This window comes from Puntigrus tetrazona, chromosome 13 (genome assembly GCF_018831695.1).
Source record: "Puntigrus tetrazona isolate hp1 chromosome 13, ASM1883169v1, whole genome shotgun sequence".
NCBI lineage: Eukaryota > Metazoa > Chordata > Actinopteri > Cypriniformes > Cyprinidae > Puntigrus > Puntigrus tetrazona.
Window position 1 is genome coordinate 15,227,282 of NC_056711.1, and position 26,368 is coordinate 15,253,649.

The 26,368-nt window shown below is 35.8% G+C and overlaps 1 protein-coding gene across 1 annotated transcript; it reads right to left on the reverse strand.

The window, feature by feature from the left end:
* Nucleotides 1-50: 50 nt before the first annotated feature.
* Nucleotides 51-26,076, reverse strand: col9a1b (collagen, type IX, alpha 1b). Its single transcript, XM_043254618.1, has 38 exons — nt 25,938-26,076; nt 25,682-25,749; nt 25,290-25,373; nt 25,079-25,211; nt 23,028-23,424; nt 21,254-21,337; nt 20,731-20,751; nt 20,349-20,405; nt 20,201-20,236; nt 20,048-20,110; nt 19,503-19,556; nt 18,823-18,858; nt 18,502-18,525; nt 18,369-18,422; nt 18,142-18,195; nt 17,749-17,784; nt 17,515-17,571; nt 17,221-17,274; nt 16,636-16,689; nt 16,473-16,526; nt 15,726-15,779; nt 15,463-15,516; nt 15,123-15,176; nt 14,884-14,937; nt 14,733-14,786; nt 14,065-14,109; nt 13,434-13,487; nt 13,306-13,359; nt 13,149-13,202; nt 11,160-11,231; nt 10,561-10,596; nt 10,376-10,420; nt 10,233-10,265; nt 9,890-10,036; nt 8,546-8,600; nt 6,212-6,400; nt 5,562-5,639; nt 51-4,803 (listed from the first exon to the last, which is right to left on the reverse strand). Exons 1-38 carry the CDS (start codon nt 25,946-25,948, stop codon nt 4,598-4,600), a joined length of 2,769 nt encoding a protein of 922 aa, XP_043110553.1. The 5' UTR covers nt 25,949-26,076; the 3' UTR covers nt 51-4,597.
* Nucleotides 26,077-26,368: the final 292 nt, after the last annotated feature.

The following is a 26,368-nucleotide window of genomic DNA, read 5'->3' on the forward strand; positions in this document are numbered from 1 at the left end:
TTATAATCAATAAATATTTCTGTTTAGTGATAGTAAATAAATGCTAAAATACTAATGTTAAATATAATTTTCATTTGTTTTGTACTGTAGTGTTCTAATATTTAATTATTACAAAAACATTTTCAAAAATATTTTTAAATATAAATTATGTAATCCGCATAACTCATAAACTCTAAATTATCAACATAGAAAAATTATAAAGATGAATGCAAAATATCTCTTAATTGTTTCTTGTTCTTTAGTCTTTATTTCCAAATCATAAAACTATGTTCCATGTTATGTCCAAAACATCCTTCAAAGTAGTATCAGATTTGTATGTACACAGCAAACAACGATAAAAGAAATAACTGTATGATTTTGCTGTTTTGGCCAGTGCTGGTGAGGTGAAATCCGTTCATGATATTAATAAGCTTTAATTGTTTACAGGAAAATAAGCTCTGTTCCTTTTTCTGACTGTTTGAACACCTTCATACTGGTGTTGTATGTATATTTTGTCACATACCTTGTTTGGTTTTCCCAAAAAAAGACGTGGAGTGCTTTTTATTTGCATTTGAATATATTTATCTTTGCATTTGAATATATTTATCTCTAATTTCTTTTGCTTTGTATGGAAAGCGTCCTTCCATGTTACTTGAATATTTTTTTTATAAGACAACATATTCACAGTTTAACAAATGGCAAGCCACTTAACATCAAACTTTGTATAGTTTACTTTTCACGGGCAGCGATGTGTTTTAAGACCATGTTTCTGTGTAATTCAGTTTGTTCGTTTATTTATTTGTGTACAATTTTCAGACTGCAGTCTGGATTGAGTTTTTATTTATTTTATAGATGTCTGTAATATCTCGATCCAGCATCGGTAAGATGAGATTTTTCCGAAGGCGCGTGCGATTCATTGAATCTTTTGACTTCATCCATCTGCCTCCGTTGTGAAGATGAAGGTTGCTGGAGTCATGTGGGCAGATGTCAGTTTTGTGACGTTCTGCTTTTAGTGTGTTTGTGCTACTTTCACTTTTTAATTCTTCCCTGTCTCCTCCATTACAGCTTTCTTGCTTTCTCTCTATTCTTCCGTTCTCCCAGGATTTCTGAGTTGTTTTTTTTTTTTTTTTTTATGAAGGTACATTTAAGATCAAGTAAAGAAGTAAACACGTGGAATGTAACACAGTTTATCTTGTATTAGCCTTGTATCAATGTTTCAAAGTTTGGCATTAAAACTGATCTCCATTTATTTTTTTATTAATTTTACAAAAACAAACAAACACACAAAATATTATTGCTTGACTAGCTCTGCTGCAGAATATTTGACTAACTTCTGTTCGCGCTGTAGAAAGTACTGTTCTTTCTCATTTATTTTGGTTGAGATTTCCAGGGTAAATATCTAAAGATAATTTACAGTAAGATAAGAAGAATACAATTTTTTGGGCTCAGAAAAATCTGAAACACTTAACTGAAAGGGAAAAACGAGTTTTCACACCTCAGTGACAGATATTTGTTCTAGTTTTAATCATAAAGTCACAATTTTTGTCCTTGTTATGTTCAGTTTGCATCCAAAGTAATATATCTTGATTTAAGGATGTTTAGATGTTTGTTTCAGAAATCAAAACCAAAACTTTTTTCAAATTGCATGACTTGATTAAAGCTCTGATTTAAGTAGGCCTCAATATGTGGAAGGTCTATTTTTTTTTAAGAACTGCAGAAATCCCTTCTTCCTTTTCTTTCTTTCTTTCTATTGCACCTACAGTTAAGTGTGACAAAGCAAATCCTTAACAGATTTTTTGCTGTTTTACTCATTCATTTTATGCTTTTTATTTCTATATGTAATGTACCATATTACCTCTGCTGAGAGTTACAAACATTTTTGGTTCAGGGCATGACTCTTGTGAGAGATGGTTGAACTGCTTGTCTAACACGTATACAGAGAATCCTTCCAAGTAAGCATCTCAGAGCATCTCTTTTTTGTTAGTACCGTTAACCATTTTATTTATCCTAAAAATATATTTGTGTCGTTTTACCATCATCCAGAGATGTTTCAATTACAGAAATGGGCTATTAATGACATGTAGCGTGGATACAATATTCTTCTCAAGGGCTAAACCTGTGGACTTACTTGAAGGACAGTCTTAAGACAAAACGCCACATCTACCTGATATGCATTGCATCACCTGATGGAATATCTGGAAGATGATTCTGTTTCAGTATGGTTCTGTTCTCAATAGAATGAATGCTCATTGTGGTCTGATGCAGCACCATACATCCTCTATCAGTTCCTTTTTTTTTTTTTTTTTTTTTCTTTGTGCTTGTGTAAATGCATTTGGTTTGGATATTTATATAATTGTACATTTGTTTTAATAAATGTATTTAATTTAACGTTCATCGTGAAACAGTAGTGTCTTACGCGTCTCTCGATATGCAACTATATTTTTCTGACACAATCCATTGTGAATCAATATGTACTTTATGAGAGACAATAAAAGCATGGATTTCGGTTTAAACGGTAGGAGAAAGCTGAGAACTATTACTATTGGAGACTGTTGTGGGTTTAACTACGAATGTACTAACACGTTTGGTTCAATAATATTACTTTAGAGTTAGAGACTTGATTTGAGGAATGTTTAGCTTATAGTTGCGTGATGTATGATATTTGTTTATATTATTTTAACTGTATTGAGTGTTTCTCATGCTTGTGTGACTCTATGCCAAATCGTAATACCTTTTAATATTTAACTTTTAGATTATAGGCTGTACAAAGATTTGCTATATTGCGCATTAGATTGCATTTTCAGGATGCTCAAGTTCGGCCTTTCAGCATTCCACTTACATTGTTGTCGTTTAGATTGTTGAGTGCATTAGATGCGAATATGACCAGTGGCCTCAGAAAGAATTTGGGCACTTAAAGGAACAGTGCACCCAAAAATTAACATTTGCTTAAAAATAAAAGGCTTGACTTTCAGGCCGTCCGAGATATAGGCGTTTTTGTTCATCAGAAATTTACAGTAGATCCTGGTGCTCAGCAGTGAATGGGTGCCGTCAGAATGAGAGTATAAACGGTTGATAGCGATGTAATCCACATGACAGATCAGATCTTCAGTCTATGTCTTGTGAAGTAAAAATCTGCATGTTTGCAATAAACAAATCCATCATTGTATTTTGGGTTTTTTTTGTTTTATTTAAATGTTGCGTCCAGTTGAAATACAAGTCCTCTATCTATAATATAGTTTCCTTCAGGCAAAAGGACTATGGACTTACTTGTTAATTACAATTCATCGGTGAGGAAGTGATACAGTATAATGCCAAACTTCTTTGTTTTGATGAAGAAACAAACTCATTTGCATCAAGAATGAGTACATTTTAAGCACTTTTTGTTTATCTGAACTATTTAAATGATTATTGTTTAAAACATTTATAATAACAATGAATGTTTGCTTTAGATACACGCCATTGCATTAAAGCATCCAAATGCTTTTCGAGTCCACTTTAAATGGTAATGAAATGTCTCTTTTCAATTAACATTCAATTTCATTAAACATGCATTAACTTAATGCTTAACCATTGTCTAGTGTGTATGCATGTTTTAATTGAACTGAATGACATTTCATGTAATTCTAACCTAACATCTCCCTCATTTGAGTTTTGTTTCTGATTAATTGCTGATTTCGGTTTGCCTGCGTCTCTAAATTAGCATCTACGCTGAAAGAGCAATCGAAATGTGTTTGTGCCAACATTTTTGCGCTGACACGTAATGAGTTATTTAAGTGAGAAAGAGTGTGGAAAAAAAAGCTGCGATAAGTGCACTCGGGCTATTCAATGAGAAAGTGTTACTTGAAGGGGAAAAAGCATGAGAATGTTTGAGACCTACGTTTATTTTGAATTCGTATAAAAACATCGCATTCATTCAAATGTGTTTCCCTTGGATCTCTGTACAAACTTCGTCATCGAACACCTATGTAAAATAAATAGAAATACCATGAAATGACACGTCTGCATTTCTCTTGAGTGTATATGTCACAAAAGGGTCATGCATCAACAATCCTGGAACAATAAATCACACCGATGTTACTTGGCAGGGAAAGTTAATTTCTTACAAAACCCCATTTAAATCATTTACATAGATGTACAGAATACATTGCAGCATATCTATATATATATATTCTCTCTCCTTTTTGTTTTTGACAGCAGGTCTCTGGCAGCCGTTTCGGTTATGAACTTCCAGCACCATCAATATTTCTGGCAGGTTTATCTTTGGCACACAGAAATTAAAAAGGCCTCCGGTCTGAAGGCCACATTGATGTTTGTTCACTTCCTAGAGCAGATTTAGTATGAGCTGAGGGAAAAAAAAAAAAACATTTGGAAATGGCTTTCAGGAGAACACTAGATGGACAATAAGTTCTGTGAAAGTTCATTTGCACCAGCAGATAACTTGAGGTGGGCAAAAAAACAAATCATTTGTTTGGATCAAGAAATGTAGCCATTTTCTGTACGCAGGAAGTTGGTGTTTTAGGCATTGCAGCTGTAAAACTATCTGCAAAGGCGATACTGTTTTGTGCTCTTCTCAGAGCTTGTAACTGAGTCTCTCTGAACGTCCCGAACAGTGAAGTTCTTAGTTTCCGCCCGGTCCCTTCATGCTAGAGTCTTTGAGGGACTGATGGGCAGCACCTGCGCTCAGATTACAGGCCGAAGGATCGCAGTAACCAGGTGGTCCGGCTGAACCAGGAGGTCCAGGAACGCCCGGCTGACCGGGGGTACCAGGCGGACCCCGTTCTCCATCACGCCCATCTTGGCCGTATCCTGGTTTTCCAGGTTCACCTGCAAGACAGAAACAGGTAAATCATCTTCAACCTCACTACATTTCCCATTAAAATCCTTTAGATTGCAAAAGGCCAAAGCTTAAGGTCATTCTCATTATTACATTATAAGCTACCGTTACGGCTTTTTGCATTATTTTTGTTTTTCAGTGTCTGTCCACATTTATTTCTCGCCTTAAAAAAAAAAAAAAATAAACAAATATTTCCTTTAGTGTTATACTGAAGTCAGGCATGTTTGAAATGACACGAGGGTGAGTAAATTTTTACTTTTTTAGCATAACTTTTTTTAAAATGTCTAATTGAATTATGCGAATGCTTGTTTTTTTGCCATAGAAAACCTGAAAATAAAAATCTGAAATACTGCATGGCACTGGCACATAGCACTGCTGCAGATCTGTCTGTTACAATTAGAGCACTGGATAACGACTGCAAGAGAAATCCTGTTCAAACAGACAGCTTCATTCGACTGACAGTAAGTGTCAGTGACACAGATACAAAGACAACAGAAGGTTTCGTATACCTCCAATTCATCAGACATCTGACAGCTTCATTTAACACCAATTTAACTTTGCTTTCAGAAGTCTATTACCAGGATGGAGCTAAATATATCTCCAACATCATTTTAGAAATAAATTGAGTTGTTTCAGACTGAATTGGTTTGCAGATGATATTCATTAATGCCCCTTCCATTTATGCAATAATACTATGATTTCCTTTCACTTGAGGGAAGCTGGATATGACTGAACTGTCAGAACTGACCTGGTAGTCCTGGAGGTCCCGGCATGCCTTTGGGTCCCCGACTCGTAGGTCCCCTTTGACCTCTGTCTCCCATCTCACCTGCAACACGCACACATTAGTTCAGGACTAGAAATGCTGACACGGCTGTGCCTTTACACATGACTTTTTTTTTAAAGCTAATATTTTAATAAGTTGACTTAGCTTCAATGACAGAGAACTTCCAAATGTTAATTAAAACTTAAACTGAAGCTAAAACAAAACAAATACTTTTCGTGACTTAGATGCTAGCTGAAATATAATAAAACAAAAACAAAATAAATAAATAACAGCTAGCTGGCCATGTTTATCATGATAACTTGATACACTAAAATGACAAGCTAAAAAATAAAAAAAATGAAAAGGAAAAAACACTTAAAACCTTATTAATTAGTTTCTGAATGATGACACTGCTTTCATGTTGGCTAATGATCACATGCAAGTATGCAAATACAAATATTTGATCTTTTTATTTATATCTTATTTATTTTACATTTACATTCAATACTGTTATTAGCTTATCATCAAGTTCTGAGTTTTCAAGTTCAATTTTTTGTATCCTGCTCTAGTTGTCGTTTCAGGATCAACTAGAATCCTATAAAGCGGTCTGAAATCACAGTCCTATAATGACTCACCTTTCGGCCCCTTGAGACCCAAAAGTCCCGGAGGCCCTTTGAGTCCCGGGAGTCCTCTAGCACCAGCATGCCCAGGGAAGCCGCTGTCACCTGGGGGTCCGGGAGGACCAGGGGGGCCGGGTCTGCCTGGCAGTCCGACCGCTCCAGACTCTGGTCTCCTCAGACTGGCTGCCAACTGGGCCAGCTGCTCTGAAATGGCAAAGACCAAATGCGCTAATGAGTGTGAACACCACCCTGCTATTAGCACAGCTCATTTTTATTTCATTTATCCATTGATTTTGCAGTTGCACTCACTAATTAGAGTCGTCTAACTCTGCAGACTAACTGTTTTGTGTTCTGTCCGTTGTGTCTCTGTACTAATGTTAGGGCGCCTCCTTGAGGACGATGCATCTTCCTGTTCTGTCTTCATGATTCCTTCACTGTACACTACACTTAAAAGTTGCAATGAAACGGAAGCCGCACCATCTTTTATTCTATTAATGTGGATGTGTATTTGTGGGTAATGGATTAGCAAAAAACCAAAAATGCAGGCCATGAACTTGGTTCTATGCATCGGTTGCTAGTTGGATTGTAGAAGGCACTGCGGTGCTAAATGGGGCGGATGAATGTGAGGTTACAGGAGTGGGGTTTAAACGGATTAAATGATTAGATAAATCCTGCATACATCACCATAGAGAAATCTGCAGTATCACCGGAAGATCCAGTTATGATATTTTAATGAAACATTACTTTCTTGTATGGATGAAAAGCTGAAAATATGATCTAAAATGTGCATTTAGAATATAAGGTGAATCTTCACTTAAATAATAATTAAGCTATTTTAACCTTGATTTAAGAAAAGTGCATGAAATGCTAAAGTGTTACGAGCAGTTGTCACTTAACAGCAAACAACCAATGAGAAAGTGCTTCACTGCTTCAAGTGCTTTTTACAGCCTCAACATTGGAAATTTTGCTGTTACATTATGCTACATTTGATATATTTCACATATTTGATAAAAAAAAATTGTAAAGCCATGGTTGAGATTCCTTTAACATTTGTAATATGCAAAAGGGATATCTGCCATCATTTACTTTCTGTTGTTCCAAACCCTTATGACTGACTGACTTTGTGTAACACAAAGGAAGATATTTTAATAATATTTTTTATTGTAACCAAGCAGTTCTGTTTATCACTGACGTCCATGGTATAGACCCAAAAAAAGAAAAACCTTTACATTTCTTAAAATATAATTTTGTGTGCGTGTTCCACAGACAAAAAGGAAGTCGACAAAATGTTGATTCTTGCAAATTACATTTTTATGTATTTATGGTAGGACATTTACAAGCTATATTAATATCCTAATGAATTTTGACCCATGCGGTCTATAAATGCTGTGTGCAAATAAAATGAATTTATAATTAAGAAGTAATTAAAGAAAATAACAAAGGCTGTGTTTCATGAAATTGCTTGATTTGGTGTTGATGAATAGACCTATTAAGGTTGCTCACGACTGGATTCATCTGCTTTTTAATGCACACGCAGTAAGTTGCTTCATGTTTTGGAAGCAAAAAAAAGATCCTAGACTAATTTTATTTCACTATAGCTCTAATATTTTGATGTGAAAAAGCAGATAATTTGCCAGCTTCCAATATTCACTAAAAGCTCTGTTGCAGAACGCCGTTAAAGCCCACTCCTTTCATTTGTCCTCATTCATTCTTTGAATGGTGTTCTTGTACATTTTCAATTTGCTATGGGAAATTGAGCATAAAAGAAGAGCATTGCTGCCGTTTTTACAACTTCCTTTTCTATTGTGCGAAGGGATAAAAGGGCAGACCGATTTATTCATGATGTAAAGAATCCAATCCCAGGGCCTGAGCCATTGAGCAAGAGCTAGGGTACAGTGAATTTCAACTTTCAGTCAGAAAACGTCCTGAAAATGTATGCGGCGCGATGCTTGACTGAGCTTTTTCAGAGAGGGTTTGGCGGAGGAAAGCGGGAGCTGAAGGAGAAAACTCATCACTATGAGGCAAAAAGTGCAGATCAGCCGAAACCGAAATGAATTTTTCAGTGAGATGTGAATGAAAAAGTCATGAGGGAACCTGCGGCTGTGCGCAAGAGGACTTAGAGAGAGGCAGAACTGATGGCTAACTTTAGTAAAGTGTCTCTGCTCATCAGGGTAGAATCAAAAAGAATCTTTGAAACAAAACACAAATTTTTCCTTATATTCATCTCACTCCTGTGTTCTTCTGCCTGGAAAGTTCCAATCCTCTGATGGCAAAAGCGCGGCTCTGCGTGCTTAAAAGGGAAATGACGTTTATTTCTGAAATGATAAAAATCTTCGCTTCCAGACTCACCCTGCATAACGCGCATGCACACTTGTCTGATGTGCTGATCACTCGGCTCTTTACCCTGTAAACACAGGAGGAGTTGTTTGGAAGAAAATCACACGAAATCGAACCGTATTCTGATCAATTCATCACATTTCAGACCGCTAATTAGCTCCGCTTTAGAAAATAGAAACGAAAAAAAATTGGAGCTGGAATTAAGTGCTCTTAAAAGCTGCAGGATATTTCACGCTACTGTTTTTTTTATGTAACTTACCAAATGAAATGAGCGCGTACAAAAAAAAACTACAGGGTTTCCACACATTTTGGCAACCGAATTTTTAGTTTCTAAAACTTTCCTGTCATTCATGATTACTGGATAAGGATTAAATGATGTTCATTTTATGATTGCGCTCACGAACGGCATTTTTAGCCAATTAAACATGTTTTGACTTGAGCTTAACACAACAAAGTTATAGCCACTATATTGGACTGGAAAATTGTTTCAAAGTCGGCAAGATTACACACTGAATGAGCTAGCAAAATAGCAATATGATCACTACCGATGTTCTACCACTGCCATTGAAACATTTAGGGTCCGTATGACTTATTATTTTTTTAACAAAGTCTCTTTAGCTTAACAAGGTTGCACTGTAATATTGTGAAACATTATTAGAATCTTAAGTAAATAGTTTAACAAATGTGATGCTTAATATAAACAGCATTTTTGGTATATTTTAGAAGTGTTTTGTAAATATTTTATGAATGTCTCAACTTTCACTTTTGATCAATTTTGATAAATATTTTTTTCAGAAGCACTTTACAGTAAGGTGTCATTTGTTAACATTACTTAATGTATTAACTAACATGAACAAACAATAACAATACATTCATTACAGTATTTGTTCGTCTTTGCTGACGTTACTTCAAAAAAAGATAATTCATTGTTAATTCATGTTAGTGCATTAACTTATTTAACAAACATTAACTTTTATAAAGCATTAGTAAATTCTGAAATTAGCATTAACTAAGATTAATAAATGTTGTAGAAGTATTGTTCGTTCTTAGTTCATGTTAACTAATGATCCATTATTGTAAAGTGTGTAAACAATATTTTCTTTAAAAAAAATCTGACCCCAAACTTTTGAACTGTAGTGGTCATGCGAAGTGAAATCATGATAATGTGCAACAAAACAATGAAAATGACCAAGAAAAAGTCTTTAAAAGCAGATAGAACATTGATAATGCATCTTATATGACCAGAGAGATTTGTCTGACAGACAAAACTTTTTTTTTTTTTTTTAGTAACCGTACACAGCCTTGGTTTATGAAGGAATTGCTAATCACTCTGTCCTTGAAAGGTTGCAAACATACCGCCGGTCCCTGTGTGCCACGAGGTCCTGGAGCTCCTCTGTTCCCCTGCATGCCACGTGGTCCAGGACTACCAGGAGGCCCCTCGATGCCAGGCTGTCCACGGGCTCCCTCTGGTCCTCTGTTACCCGGATCCCCTAGGTTACCAACCTGAATTTACACCAGAGGTGCACACATGGATGTAATGCTAGGGTCTTTACATAATCATTTCAGTACAGTGTCACATCTAAGGGCTAGAGTGAGCCAAGATAAAGCCTCAGAATATTTTCATGGATATCCAACAGCCTAGCATACCATTGCCAAAAACGCATAAATATTCAAGAAAGAATGCTGATCAAAAACTCACTTCGCCTTTAGCTCCAGGTTGGCCAGGGTCACCCTAAGTGTAGAAGCAGCATAAGAATTAAAGTGCACTACAATATTTCAAAAATCTTACGTTAGCATACAACATTCATACTATGAGTTAAGTAGTTGTATGTAGCTACTCACAACATCTCCCTTGTCTCCTGCTGTCCCCTCGTCACCTTGAGCGCCCTACAATAAAAATCATCACCAAGAGAGAGATCAATTCATATGCATAAGTTCTGTTATAAATTGAGTCTTTCTTGCATTACTTTTTAAGGTATTTGATGTATTCGGTTTAGTTCTGCTGATAACGCGAATCATGCTCTTACCTGTTCTCCCTTTGGTCCAGGTTCTCCTGAATCACCCTGTGTAATATTACATTCAGAAATGAATTCCTTTGAATATTTAACCGAAAGCATGTGTCTGAAGAGTTTAAAACAACAATTATGCAATAACGTACGCTCAGCATTTTGCTCTTTCGATAAATCCTACATCGTTTTTTTTTCCAAATGCATTAAGGAAACCATGGGGTCTAAAACGGTCTGATTTGATTTTCAAAAGCCTCATTGTACTTTCAAAGCTTTTTAAACTTTAAAACACCGATGGGAGCATATAATAATTGAGGTGCCTTAAAGGCTAGCGAAGTAGAACCCTCACTATCTAATTGAGCGAGAACAATGTATATAAAGAGGTTAGCTGTTTTTAAAGAGCCGCAGATGATAATAATAGTTACGGGGATGTTAATGTAGCAACCCCAAGTGCACTTTGTTGGGATACAAACACCTTTTAGATTTCCTGACCGCAACAAGTCAGGGTTGCACGTTTTTATCGGTTCGCCAGGAAAGAAAATCATGTTGAAAAAGGTAACAAGGTATTTTGAAATGACAAAAAAAATATCTTCAAATGTGGCAAGGAGAGTCATCCTCACCCTATCTCCTTTTATTCCTGGCAGGCCCGGTGGTCCAGGAAGTCCAGGCAAGCCCAAGTCACCTTTAGGACCCTGAAAAGACAATCAATGTAAGATGGCGTGCAGTCAGAGTCTGGGGTTCACTGTAAAATTCTGGTTGATGTCTTTTTCATTCCCTCTTGCCTCACTGCAGGAATTCCAAACAGATAAGAAAGGTTGAAAAACCTTTGTCAATAAAGAGCTGCAGAATCCTTTAGTTCCCCTGCAAAAACACTCTCATGCATTTTTAAAAAGAGTGCGGTCTGAGAAAATGCAAGATCAGGACGGTGGCAAATGTTGATAAATCTGATATTTGTTTCCACCATTGTTTCCTGCGCTGCTGATTTAATCTGGTTACGTTCCTGTATGTTCCAAGCCATTCTATTCAATTCAGCCAACTAAGTCATTTCACGGATGCAGTTTTTTTGTAATTTCATATTTTTTTCCATTTCTACAGATCAAAAAGTGTCATTATAAAAGGTATTTTATTGGAAATCAATCAATAAATAAAGGATAATAAATAAGCATACATAACACATACATAGCAACAGCTGAATATATCAACATATAGTTGAACATTATGAATTTAAAAGAACGTAATTATTTTGCATTGTGATCAGAAGATACAGTAAATGTTATTTCTATATTCTAGTGGTCAGTAGCAGAACTATTCAAGCCTTAAGCTTTTTTTGTTTGTTTGTTTTGTGTAGAATAAATTAAAAAGTAATGGAGATCTATTAGAAGTTGTATTTTCAAAAAAATTTCTCTTTTTTTAAACTCCAATCAAACAACATGCTGAAACCCTTAATTTTTAATTTATAAAAATAAGGTTGACAATATTCACACAGTCATGTTTAAACCTTTGAAGTGTGATGGTGAATGTTTGTGTGCGTGTGCTCATGGGAACGGCTGGGGAACAGAGGGCTGTTTGAGAGACACTGCTGTGAGACATTCTTTTGACTGTTTACTCTTTACTGTGAAAACTGTGAGGTGAAATCCCATTCAAGAGAGAGACCGCTGGCTTCGATCTATTCCATGGGACACAGCATGATGTTTCCCCTCTTACCCACAGTGTCTGCGTTTCAGTACTGTGAATATTTGCCTTGGTTTGACCCTCAAATTAGCATAATATAAAAGTCACAAATTCCCCTAAAAGACTATTCATGAAAAGTTTTTTTGAATTCGCTGCGCACCAAACAGTCTAAATAAGTAAAAGCGACTGAGCTTAGTGGATGTCAAAATTACTTGCTTTCTCTTTGAACACAAGAATAATAGAATAATTTAAACGTAGCGCTAACTGTGACTTGTTTTGAACTTTGGGTTTGCTGCCAGCTTATAGGAAAGAAAAACTGCAAATGAGATCTCTTTAATGTCGGTAGTTTCCCTAACATAGAACAAAATCATTTTTTTTAATTCATTATTTTTGTCTCATTTTCCAGTAACTAAATATCTAAACATCCTTAATGCACTATGAATTGGCTTGACAAGCCGAACTGTGAGATTATTCCTTTTTAGAAATAAGTTTTAGTATATTCCATGCTTAAAACTAAATATTTACCAATGATGCTAAACAAAACTACAGAAACCGAAAAAAAAAAAAAAAAAATATGGGTGTTATGATTTTGTTTTGGATAAAAGGCAAACAATACTGATTAAGAGTGATTATTTTTGCAGTTAAGTCTTTGCTTCTTGGATATTTATGTGCGTAAAATCTGACATTTGAACTCCAACATTTCTCAAAGTCTTTCAGGTGCAATTAATTTGAATTATACTATCCGCATTAATTGTATAGCTAGCAAATATTTATCGTTTCTTTCTATGTTATGTAGAAACACCTACAACAAGGTGTTATGTTAAAGGGAAACCTCTGAGCAACTTTAGGACCCCCATCTCTGTACAGGCGAGGGCTTTTACTTTGTTCAGTAATTCACATGATGAAAGTGAATATCATTATACAGATTATGCACTTACTCTTGCTCCTGGTTTTCCCATTGGCCCAGGTGGCCCCTGCTCTCCTCGGTCTCCCTAAACAGCAGGATACTCTCATCATTTGGGAAATATTCTTTGATGAGTAAAGACACATCTAGCCTGTCCATTAGCTGTTGGTCATACTGCATTGGGTACTCACAGGTTGTCCAATAGGCCCAATGGGTCCGCCTTCTCCTTGTTCTCCACGTTCACCCTGAACAGAGGCGTTTTTTGTCAGATAATCTATTCCTGTATACTAATAGCAAAACGATTGGATGGTTTACCTACCGGTTTACCTGCAGATCCCATAGTACCGATGAGGCCCGGTTGTCCTGCATTACCCTGTAATTTTCATAATAACATGTGCATGACATAGTTGCTTAAAGCTTCAAAGTAGCGTAAAATGGCATCAAATTGAAAGTTGCAAAAATAATGTTTTGGGCCACTGAAACAAACAATGCTAGAAGAGCCACAGAAAAAAACAACTAGTTACGCACGTTACATTGCTATTATATCAGATGGAGATTTGTTTCATTTATTTGCAAGTATTGGATAAGCTGATATTGGATATTTTTAATTCTAAAATAACACTTAAATGTAATTGTTAGCAAGTTATAATTTTGTGATGCCAAAATTCATGTGTAGCACTTCAAATGCTTGTTTTTAGTGATTTTTCTTTTTTATGTATTTAGACACAAAGTATAGATTTTAATATCAGCCATTTTTAAGTTATCACAAAATATCTGTATCAGCTAAATTGTTTATACTGGAAACATGCTAAAACCAACCTACTTTTTTTTAATAGCCAGTTATTCTGAGACATAAGGAAAATTTTTCATGCTTCATGGTCCTTGTTCAGGGTGTTAAAAAATGTGATGACTCTGCACCGAGCACAGATAAATTTAGCAACATCTCTCACCTTTTCCCCACCTCCACCTTTCGGTCCTGGGCTTCCTGGTAAACCCTGCAGACACGAAATAAAAGCCACTAAATGTTAAAATGCAGTCGTCAATGCTACATCTCCTGAAGGAGGTAAAATGCCTTCTCTTTGTACTTTTAGATCAAAGTCAAATCCAAGGGGTGGATTTGAACAGTCTCGAAATTAACGATGATGTGAATTAGTCATGAAGACCTGACATCACGCTGGATAAAGTCAGAAGTATTTTATAATCTGCCATGAAATGGAGCACAAATGTGAAATTGAAATAAATTATTGACTTTTTTTGTCTGCTTAGTAGCTTTAGAGGAGACAGGTTGAACATGAGAATTTGACTATGTATGTCTGACAGGGATAAAATAAAAGTGCCTAGTGCTGCATCCTGTAGAAAGAAAGTGAGATTTAGGATACATGACCATTTAAAGTTCACTTTTTAAAGTTTTTGAAAGGAGTCACATTTATTTGATTGAAAATACAGTAGAACAGTAATTATGCAAAATATATTAAAAAAAAAAAAAAAAACTACTGAGCTCAAACCATTAAACATACTGTATTTGATTTATTTGATTTTATTATTCACTGGAATTTTTTTAACCCTCTGTACAGTCATATATTGAATGCATTTCTTTTTTTTTAACATTAAGACTTACAGGAAGTCCTTGAAGGCCAACTTCCCCAGGGCTTCCAGGCTTTCCACCAGCACCCTGTAATAAGTAAAAAAAAAAAAAAAAAACCATGCCATTATTACCACTTTTTCCATAACCATGTTCTGGAAATGACGAAAGCCAGATTTTGCTGTACCTTGGTACCTGGCATGCCAGGGATTCCCTCACGCCCATCCACACCTGGCAAACCCTGGAGAAAAACACAGATTGGTGCTGTTTGGATGCATACAAGTAAGTGTTCAAGTAAATCATTTTATCTACACTGACAAAAAAATACTGCTACTTTTTCGTGTTGTCTGACACCACCACTGTACCTTGGTACCAGCAGCATTTGTGTGCATTGTCATTAAAGGAAGTGAAAGTTTGTTTACATACACCGTCTCCCTTTGGCCCTGGAAGACCACTGTTGCCTCTTGGCCCTTGAGGTCCCTGCAGAAAGAGATAAAGAGATTTATTCAAATCCATACATATTAACCTTAATATGACAACTATCATAATAACAACAAAAATAGCCAGAATAGGGCATGTTTCTGGAAAAACTTTGGTTGGACGTTTGAATGTTATTTCAGGACTAAAAGGATGTTGAATCTAGATTCTGCCCTACCTGGCAAAATCCCATTTATTCTCAAATCCCAACTTCTCAAAGGCTAATTTAATAAAGAATAACCTCTTAAACCTGCAATTTTTGTTGTTATTATGATAGTTGTACACGTACCTGTTCGCCTTTAGGGCCACTTTCTCCCATTACTCCTCTCTGGCCTCGATCCCCCTAGAAAAAAAGAAGCACATACCACAGATATTTACTAATATTGATTTGTTTATTTACACCCAAGGCTCAGGACATCACCTTGCCATCAAGTTATGCCCACCGCTGAAGCAGACTGTCTTCAAAGCCTTCGACTTTGAATGAGAAGCAGAACTTTCCTGTTTCATGTCTGTTCACAACTTTAGATTATATTGGTTTCCTTTTGAACTTACAGTGGCTCCTGCAACACCTTGAGGCCCAGGGTCCCCATCAACACCTCGAGGCCCCTGTAAAAAGAATAACAATATTACTCATTTTCAGATTTATTTATTTTCTGTGTTTTGTATTGCATTTTTTTTTCTTCGTTATCAGCTTTTGATGACTGTTGCTGTGCTGCAGTAAAACATCTAATGCCACTCTAATTTTTCCTTTTTTTTTTCCATTAAATGGATAGTTTGCCTAAAGCTTTTGTCATCATGTCTTTCTTTCTTATGTTGAACATTAAAGAAGATATTTTAAATGCTAGTAATGAAACAGCTGATGGTCCCCATTGAGTTCCATAGCATTTCTTTCCCTACTATGGAAGTCAGTGGGGAAGCAACAACAGTTTGGTTCTATAAAATATCTTTCATGTTTAACATAAAGAAACTTATGCAGGTTTGGAACAACATGAAGCCGAGTAAATGCCAAAATGTTCATGCTCAGTTGAACCATTCCTTTGATTAGTGACATTTTGAGTCTCCATATAAAATGTAAATGAAATTACGACTTTTAGTTTATATAAATGCATTTACAATGTAGTCTTTCCCTTCCATTAAACATTTACAAAAATATTGATTCTCATCTTGTATGCAGGGTGTGCAAGTATTTGTCCAATCAAATGCTCTCAAGAATGAAAATGTTCCTCCCCCTTCATGTTGTGACATAAACTAAAGGCATAATATTATATTCCTGAACTGCTTATTTAATCAAAATCTTACCGTCTCTCCTTTGGAGCCAAGCATACCGGTGGAACCTCGAATTCCCTGCGGCCCCTGAGAGTACATAATTGGAACAAGGCTTTAAGACCAGATCAAGATATAGCTGCTGGATCAATTTAGCAATTTAGTGTACATTGCTTAAACAAACAGGAAGTGCACATACAGTTGGGCCTTGAGTTCCGACCTCTCCAGGTGCCCCCTGATCTCCCTCCTCTCCCTACAAAAGAAAGCCATGTTAGACACTGAAATCCAAAAAAGCCTCAAAACACACAATGACTAATAAATAGATAGAGAATAAATAGAAAGATAGACAGATAGATTGATTGATTTAGCATAATACTGTTTACTGCAAAGTTTGATTGTGAGGTAAATAATGTACAAATGTGCTGATTCTGGAGGAGATTATAGCAAGCAGCCACAAGTGAATTAAATGTCACCACACTAACTTATTCCTACAAAACTCAAATCCCTCATTATTCTTCATGCACCAATAGAGTGTATTTATTATACAGTACTTTAATAGACAGCATTTAAATACACCCTGCATGTTAATTCAGCCTGAGCATCAGTCCTTAATTATAAATGAACCTCCGTAATGATCTCGAAAATGTCACAGTTGGATAAAAAGTGTCTCAAACGCGATGCTTTCTCATAACAACAGACCGATTGCTTAATCCATATTCAAATTCACCACATACAAAAACCCAGATGTTTCTGGTTCCTCTCTTTTTGTAAACAAAGTTCTTACCTTGTGCCCTTGTTTGCCAGGCTCTCCAGATTCTCCTTTCACCCCTTTATGACCCTAACAGCGGGCAGGAGGACAGTTTATAAAATGTATTATTTAAAATACATATTCAAAAGCATGTGCATTTATTAATTTTTTTATAAAATAATAATAATCATTATCATTTGTATACGCATATTTATTTATAAAATTGGTGTTTTATTTTTAGAATGTATTTTTTAATCATTTAAAATTTATATCTATTACAAATTAATTATATATTGATTTACATTAATTCCCATCTACAGGAAAACCTACCTTCATTCCAGGCAAGCCAGGATGACCAGGAGATCCAGGTGGGCATGCGTTAGGGCACTTAACATCAGAAAAAACAATGTGGAGTCATTTTACGTCACTCAATCCGGCACACATCTAACAGTCATCTTGGAGCATGTTTATCAAAACATATTTTAAATGTGGATTTTGAAAACAATAAGACTTTCATAGTGTGAAACAAAAGGTTTTATGGAGCACCTAGTAATTTCCTCTTACCAATTCCATTGTTCCACCCAGCATCCCTGCAGCACCCTTTAAATAGATAGAACAGATACTTAGAGCAGTTTTCACTTATTTTGGAGGAAATAAAGGGCAATTAGTTAAGGAAGCAATTGTGCCACCCTGTTGTTTCATAATCATAACTTCTGCTCTACATGATGTTCATAATTAGGCTGTATATAATGATGTTTCTGTCACACATTCTAAACTGAAAATGAATCGTTTTGACCTTATGTTATCTAGCGTAACAATTATTTCTACTATGATCGGAATTTTAAAATGACTTTTGTTGGTGTAGGATAATGAAGTGAAGATTCATGATAAGTCCTGACTGATGTTTTTCTTCCAGGATGAAATGGATGAAAGGTAATTCATAACTGCAATACTCACACGGGGGCCTGTTGGTCCACGGGGCCCCTGTGGCCCTCTCACACCCATGGCTCCCTGTTTTACAAAGAGAAACGTGACATTTTTAATTGATCTGAATGCTTTTTTACTGTAAGCATTTCTGTGGTTGATTATTCGGAGTGAGATTTGAACTGCACAACTATATTATTACTGTTTATATTATTATTAATTGACGAGGAAAAACCCAGAGACCAATCAGAGTCACTCACAGGGGGTCCAACTTTTCCCTGCTCACCCGGAAGTCCTCCTGGTCCTGGTGGGCCCTGTATAAACACATCAAATGTAAACCTCTGTTTCCATCACCCAAAGAAAAACCCACATATGAAAACAAAAGCCACTTACAATTGGTCCATCAGGTCCAACACCCTAAAAAGACAAAGACAAAGAAGTTTTTTTCAAAGTTTTATATATATATATATATATATATATATATATATATATATATATATATATATATATATATATATAGTTTCCCCATTTATAAGTTATGTTTATGCAAAATCAATTTATATTTACTGAACATAAAGTAGATTTCTTTTGACTAACTGTTAGCAGCTGTCACATTAAGGCAAAGATGGTACAAATCAGCTTTAAAACTGTTTACAACTACTTATCTGCTTAAAGTGTTTTTAATAAATGTCGAAAGAACAAGATTAGGCTTACCGCCCCTCCTCTGGGTCCAGGTTTGCCAGGTTCTCCCTGTTTCGATCACACAAAGTCACTTTATAGACTTAAACATAATTTTACATAAATTATACATAAATGTAATGTTATATACAAATGTTATATACATATGCGTCCCTATTCATGCTATTCTATGCTGTTTTTATTGTAAGCAGTGTGATTAGTGTGTTGATATGATGTCCTTAATTAACCAAAAGAACTAAGTGTGAAATATTGGTCAATTAATGCACTTAACTATGGCGCTTTAATTACGTACTGGAGGGGGGAGGAGCTATCAGACTCATGTTGGGTGACAAAATAGCCTTATACAATTCATATACAGCCGAGTATAAAGTGCATAGAATAAGTGTATATTGCAAAATTTGGCACACAACCTAGGAAATAGAAATAGTGTTCTGAAAGTCACAGAAAATCTATTACTATTAAAATCACATAAAGGCAGAGAATCTTTACAGGCAGAGTGAGGTGCCGTGTTTGAGCATCGTTGAGTGAGTGAATCTGACTCGGCTGCACAGATCAGTGAGCACACAGACAGGATTAGGAGCTAGTGGTCATGTGAAAAGACTTTTAATTCCCTGTGCAAGGCCAGTCAGTAGTACACTGATTTGAGCTCTGGTTCCTACTGAAGCAGAAAACCGAGAAGCTCATTAGTCGCTCACCTTTTGTCCTGGGGGGCCATCGGGGCCTGGTTCTCCTGTGGGGCCAGTCAATCCCTGATGAACACAGAGGGGAAATGTTACATTATTACCTCTTACGGCAGCAAACGATGACAGTCTTTAAATGAAAATTATGTTTTAGGGGATGTTTTGCGGCATGAAACCTTTTTCGAACATTAATCAACCAATGATTACTCAATTAGTCACAGAACTTAATGCCAAAAAGACTTGTCATTCAACACCTCTCAAACCAGAGTGGATATTTTCTTGAACCCTACTTCCATTTTCTCAGGGAATCCACTTTAATTAAGTCCAGGCTTCGGGTGTCCGTGCTTAAACAAAAACCCTGTTGTCTGCTGGACAGACCTTTTTCCTTTGGTCTTTGCTTCGGTCCGGCATGAGAAATTCCCTGCATTTTTGACCTGGCTAAGAGTGCCGCCCACCCTTGACTGAACTCTGCGAAACCGAGGTTTGCTTTCCCATAGAAGACTGTCAATTTTAAAATGTTTCAAAGAAAATCCAAAAGATGTTTTAAAGTGTTTCCTTACATCAGCTCCAGGTAATCCAGGAAGTCCAGCAGAACCAGGTTTTCCAAGATCTCCATCAGGACCCTTTGGTTTCAAATTACAGTGTGTAAGATGCAAAAATATCTTATATGTAGCGAATTATAATATGCATGACAAAAGAAAACTGATATTTACAGCCGAACCGTCTTCACCGGTGTCGCCTCTATCACCCTGCAAATTAAAAAAAACATATACTTTTAGGTCTTCCGCAATGAGTAATGTTTTGGTCACTGAATTGCTTTATATTTTAAATTATATTCACATTTTTTCAAATTTAACTCACATCAATACCATCTATTCCAGGCACACCGGGAGGACCAGCAGGGCCGCCTCCAGCCCTCTGTTCAAAAACAATAAGTAAACAATGCTGTCATATTCCTACAGTGAGGTCACATGTTTTAGATGCATTAATACAACGTTCATGCAATATGAAAACTAAAGCGATCCAGTGGGTTAAAAAAAGTTCTACAAATCATTTTTAAGTTTAAGCATGCTAAAAAGTTTTAACAAACAGTTCAACCACCTGCCGTGCAACAGGTGTGCATTCGCATCTTATAACGTATGGATCAAACAGATGCAAAAATGCAGCCTATAATAATCTACGGCATGTGTGGTTCTATTTCCGCTGAAAACATCTTGCATATGCAGAAAATACAAGAACTCACCTGAAACTCTGCCTCGGATATCTAAAGGAAACGAACAAAGAAGGGTTGCATTTACCTGCGCCGTGCAAATGATGGTTATCTCCAACAAAATCAGTAAAAAGGGCCCGCGCACTCCTGTAGTGCGAGCCATAATTTCCCCCGAAGACACAAAAGCCCCTGTTTTCTGGGATCAGCTGGGTTGACGGACCCCCCGACCAAGAAAACCCAACTAAATCCCCTTTCAACTATCTGAACTCAAGAGAGACCATAACCACAGAGTGCTCATAAATATGCACGAGGTGCTTTGTTCTGGGACTGTGATTGGAAGACAGGGGCGCAGTGAGAGGAGGAGTCTGGCAGACATTCGAATAGACGGCGGGAAATTTTACTAGACGGTGACATTTGACCTCTGTTAACAAACACTAATGGGTCTTCGGGAGACAGAGTGGGAATGCTCAAATAGTAGAGCTGTACCATTACATTCCGTTTTTTTTTAAGCTTTTTAGCTTCTTAGATTAAAATTGTGATGTTAGACATGTCTCACCTCTCTCCTTGCAGGAAGGTCACCACATGTGTCTCTCTGCGGGATGTTTAAGTCGCAGTGGATCAGCATTGACTGCAGCTCAAACTAAAACAACAGACAAACAACCATCAAAAAGCATCATGCTAATGTGAGCCTGCGGGGCGTATTGAATTGTTTATCATTGGCTTATTATGTTCAAAAATGTGTAATGTTCAAAAAGAGATTGATTCGTTTTTTTGTTAAAAAAAGAGCTTTTTATGCTGCTCTTTTAGTTGAAAATTATTTTTGCAGAACAATGAATTTAAATGAGCTTTCTTGTTGATGGTAGTGGTAGATTAAGCTCATAATATGTGCATATATCATTTGGTGACACTTAATTTAAAAGTTACACAAAAGTTACTGAGATCATTACTTTAGGAAAGGCACAAAGCTCATGCCTGTCAATATAAAGATATATGCTGAGATTTTAAACTACCGTGGGGTCAGAAAGTTTTATTTTTGAAAGAAATTAATGCTTTCATGCGGCAAGGAAGAATTAAATTGATCAGTAGTGGCAGTGAAAACATTTATAAGGGTACAAAAGATTTCCATTTCACAATTAAATGCTGTTCTCTTCAACTTTCTGTTTATCGAAGGATCTTGAAACAAAAATATTAAACTGCAAAGCTGGGTTTTTTTACGTTAATAATAATAAGAAATGTAAATCAGAATAATTTCATATGTCATATGTCACTGAAGACTGGTGTAAATGCTGCTGTAAAATCTAGCTTTGACAACATAGCAATAAATTACACTCTATATAAATATATTAAAATAAAAGTTAAAGTTATTTAATATATATATATATATATATATATATATATATATATATATATATATATATATATATATATTTTTTTTTTTTTTTTTTTTTTTACTGCATTTAACAGCCTTGGTGAAAATCCTTCTTCAAAAAAAAACCTTGCAGAAATCAAATGTTTGAATGGCAGAGTACATACCTAATTTTTTAAAAGTAATAATACAAAATTGTGGCCATAAATTTTTAAGGCACCAGTTACCCACAATCTTGTAAATTATAACCTATGAAATTTAGCTACTTAAAAATTCTCCAAACATAAAAAGCAAAATGTATATTTACACAAAGACTGACTGTAGACTTAATGAAATAACAGGTCTGATACGGCTTAAAGAAAGAGAAGCGCAGATGTTTTGTTTGGATCTAACTCGACGTTGCAAATTTTATTGCTGAGTACTGTTGTGAGGAAAAATTCAGACTTTTTAAGCAGGCCAGCTGTCCGACTAGAATCTCACTGCTAGAATTCCCACATATCTGCTGAAATGTATCTGGCAAAATCCAGATCCATTTAAAGAGACAGTCTGCTGCTGAGCCTTTAAACAGCCTCCAAACTCACATCTTATAATGATACCACTATTTAAACACCTGCTTTAAAATACACCTTTTGTTGATAGCTGTTATATTCAGTTTTCTGATGTTTCTTTTTGATTTTTTTTGTTGTTGTTTTTAATTTACTTTAGCTGGATTGTACAGCACTTTGGATCAACCGATAGTTGTATGAAAGCGCTTTATAAATCAATGAAGAAAATAAGGTAATGACAAAAAAACATCGAGAAGAAAATGTGCATGTGTGCTTATGGTTTGGATGTATTGTACATTTTTAAGGGCTTTGAGGGACGCATAAATATCTGTGTACGAAAACAGTAATGGAAGGCCTTATGGAAACATAAATAGAGTTGTAAATTAATTTGTAAATATGGATAAGAAAGAAAAGTTTACCGGCACAGCTATTGCTGAATTGTCCTTCATTTTTCCAATATGCGTGAATCCATCTAGGTTTACTTGTCCTCTGGGTGCCAGCTGCTGTGAATCTGTTGCTGTGCAGTCTGTTATCAGGCTCACAGAACCTTTTTTGACAAGCAATACAATCTTGTGCCACTGAGAATTGAAGAGGAGTGTTTGGTAAGGGAATAAAGCCGTCATCTGTCTGTTCTCTTGGGTTCTGTAAGAGAACTCCACCGACAGGGCCTCCCCGTTGAGTCTGACTGCAAGCTGTTCATTTCCATTCAGATCTTGCATTTGCCATAAATTCCAACTCTTCTTGTGAGTATTTCCACTCATTCGATAGGTTGCAGAAAATGCTAATTCCTCAGGCAGCCCCGTGGGAAATGCAGATCTGATCGAAAGAACAATATCAAGACTCAATTAGACCAGATTACGAACAGAAATTATATCTGGATTTACCCGGCTGTACAGGTTAGCATCGATAACGTATTTTACAATATCTGCATGACATGAAAATATACCACACTGAACGTTATTAGCATGGTTCGATCTAACAAAAAAAATTGCTGTGATCTAATGAAACTATAATGGTATCAGATACCATATTGTTTATATCTGTTATCAAAATTTTTTTTTAAAAAGTGCTGCAATGTTCCATGGAATGATGAGGTATTTTTGTATTCACTATTATTAAATTTAAAATATAATAATAATAATAATAATAATAATAATAATAATAATAATAATAATAATTATTATTATTATTATTATTATTATATTAATGATTTAGCTTTATAATTCAGCACCATGGACAGAGGAAGTTCCATCAATGACCAGTAGATGTCACTACATGTCAACAGTACAAGTGAATCTCAAGCGTTGCCTTGGTTACCGGGTTAGAGATTTTCTGATAAAGGGGAGATTGCAAACACCAAGTCTCTATCACTGGGGAAAGCAATAATACAGTGGCTCTTAATCAGAAGCCCAAGGCCCACTAGGGGGCCTCGGCAAACTTCCAAGTGAGCCACAAGATGTCTTAAAATTATTTAAAAACCACACCGGGTTTAAACTAAAATAATAGATAACACAACTAAAATTAAAATATGAACTGGAATTATATTTCTTAATTTAGTTTTTTGCATTAACAATAGTATTTAATAATAATCTTTAAGCTCTGGAGTTCTTGGAAAACTTGGGAAAACATAAAAATAGGGAATTTAATAATTTTGGTTTGTAGAACAGGAAAAGTAATGTACATTAATAACATGACAATGACAAGTCATTTTTTTTATACATTTAGTCAGGCTCTAAAATATTTTATTTGGTATGCAATTCCTATATATTCCTATCTATAGTGATAATAATGTAATCACAGACTAGAAAAGTCATGTAAAGTCATTGGTAATAAAAGAAAAAATGCAAACCATGCATACATTTAATTATAGGAATTATAGAGTTTAATTATTTAAATTACTCAAAGTTTTTTTGTAATTCTTTTATTGTACTGCCATTCCAATGAGGAGCCTTAAAACTAAAAATGTTGTGAACCAAGCTGTCATATAAACCTAAACACAGCAAAGGACTAAAAGACTTTAATATTCCATGTGTACCACAACAGTTCTATTTTTCTAATTTAATTTGCAAGGCAGGTGTTGAAAGAGCGCTGATATAATGTCTATATGAGTGAGTACTTAAATCATTTGCTCATCCACTCGACAACATTTATTAATTCAGGAAAGCAATTGTGATGTTCACACACGCTCATATTGACTATTCATTGACTTTGATTGTAGCATAACTGGCAATAATGTATATAAATAAACTATAATCCCACTTGCAGTCACACTTAAAGCTGTTCCAAGTCCTTAAATTAAACCTTTCGCGATATTTACTTGGCTTTTATTATAAAACCGATATATTCTTGGAAACCAAATATAGCTCTATTCGAAATGAATGTGTCATGCAAACATTTTGGAATACCTCACTGCTCTTGAGCATAGGTTTTAGTCTCCTTCTGGTGAAGGGTCCCTGTCAGAAGCGTTTACCTGGTGTTTATCCTGAAGTTAAACTCGGGGCCAATCCTATATGCGATATGCTGAGATGTCGTTCCGGGCACCTTCTTCACCGTCCCTCTCCTCGCCAACTCGGCAATGTTGAACTGAGTCATTATGTAAAAACCTATGGGATGTTGGAGAGACTCGAGTTAAAAAACAACACAGTTAGTCCAAATGTACCTACTGTTTTTGAGACGTTTACCTGGAAATAAGTCATTCCCATCTTTAGTTAGAGGACACAGAGTTTGGTCCGTCTGCAGGTGACTCATACTGGAAAATGGCATGACTTTGAAAAAAATCGCATTACTGTTAAATAGCAAATGAAACCTTTTTATGCAACATTTATTGCTTTTCTCAGTCTTTCCTTTTGTTATTTTTACCCCTCCTCTCTGTGCTTGTGTGTTTGATGAACACACATTGCTCGCGGGAGATCTGTGTTGACTGTGCTAGCACACTGTTTGAAAAGCTGCGTCTCCTTTGAGTTCAAGGTTTTTATTGTCCTTTAAGCCTGGCTAAAATCTTAATTGTAATTCTTAATTCTCAAACCAGGAACCCAGCGAAATCACTTATAGCTCTAAATATTTTTTTACTTACTATGCGCATGAAGACCAGTGCAGAAGCATCGTTTGATCAAATCCCACAAAACGTAGAGACAAACTTCCCTAGAAAATAAAAGTATATGAATTGTTTGCGACTGAGCGATAAATATTTCAGTGTGCATCAAATATGTCAATATATAATGTTAATAAATACATCTGTGAATTTAGATATTTAAATATAATTCAAGTTACTGAATGAACCTCTTGAAATATAAGTACCTACAAAAATGAAAAATCGTGTTATGAATTACCTCCAGATCATTTTTCCTGATTCCCACAGATGTTGGTCTCACACAGGAGGCATCTGATCTGAGGAGTCCACCCAGATGTCACCAAACCAGCTAACTGCACATGATCTGCAGCTGTCCAGTGAGGTGAGGAACAGCTGACAACCCCAAACATGATGCTGCTGCTCATTAGTCCTGGAGGAGGGAACTGGTCCTTTTAGTTCCTTTAAGTGAGACATCTTGGAGTTTTAGAATCATTGATTAACATCTAATGGTTGAAACCAATGGTTGGGGTTTTTTTACATTTTAATTGTGAAAATCTATTTTAACAGAACATCATAATGGCGTCATGAGTAAATAATTTCTCCTTTTACCACTGTGGATGAGAATGGGCTGGAAAAACACATTTCAATAATTTACAATCAGTTGTTTTAAAACACAACGGTTCCCTTGGT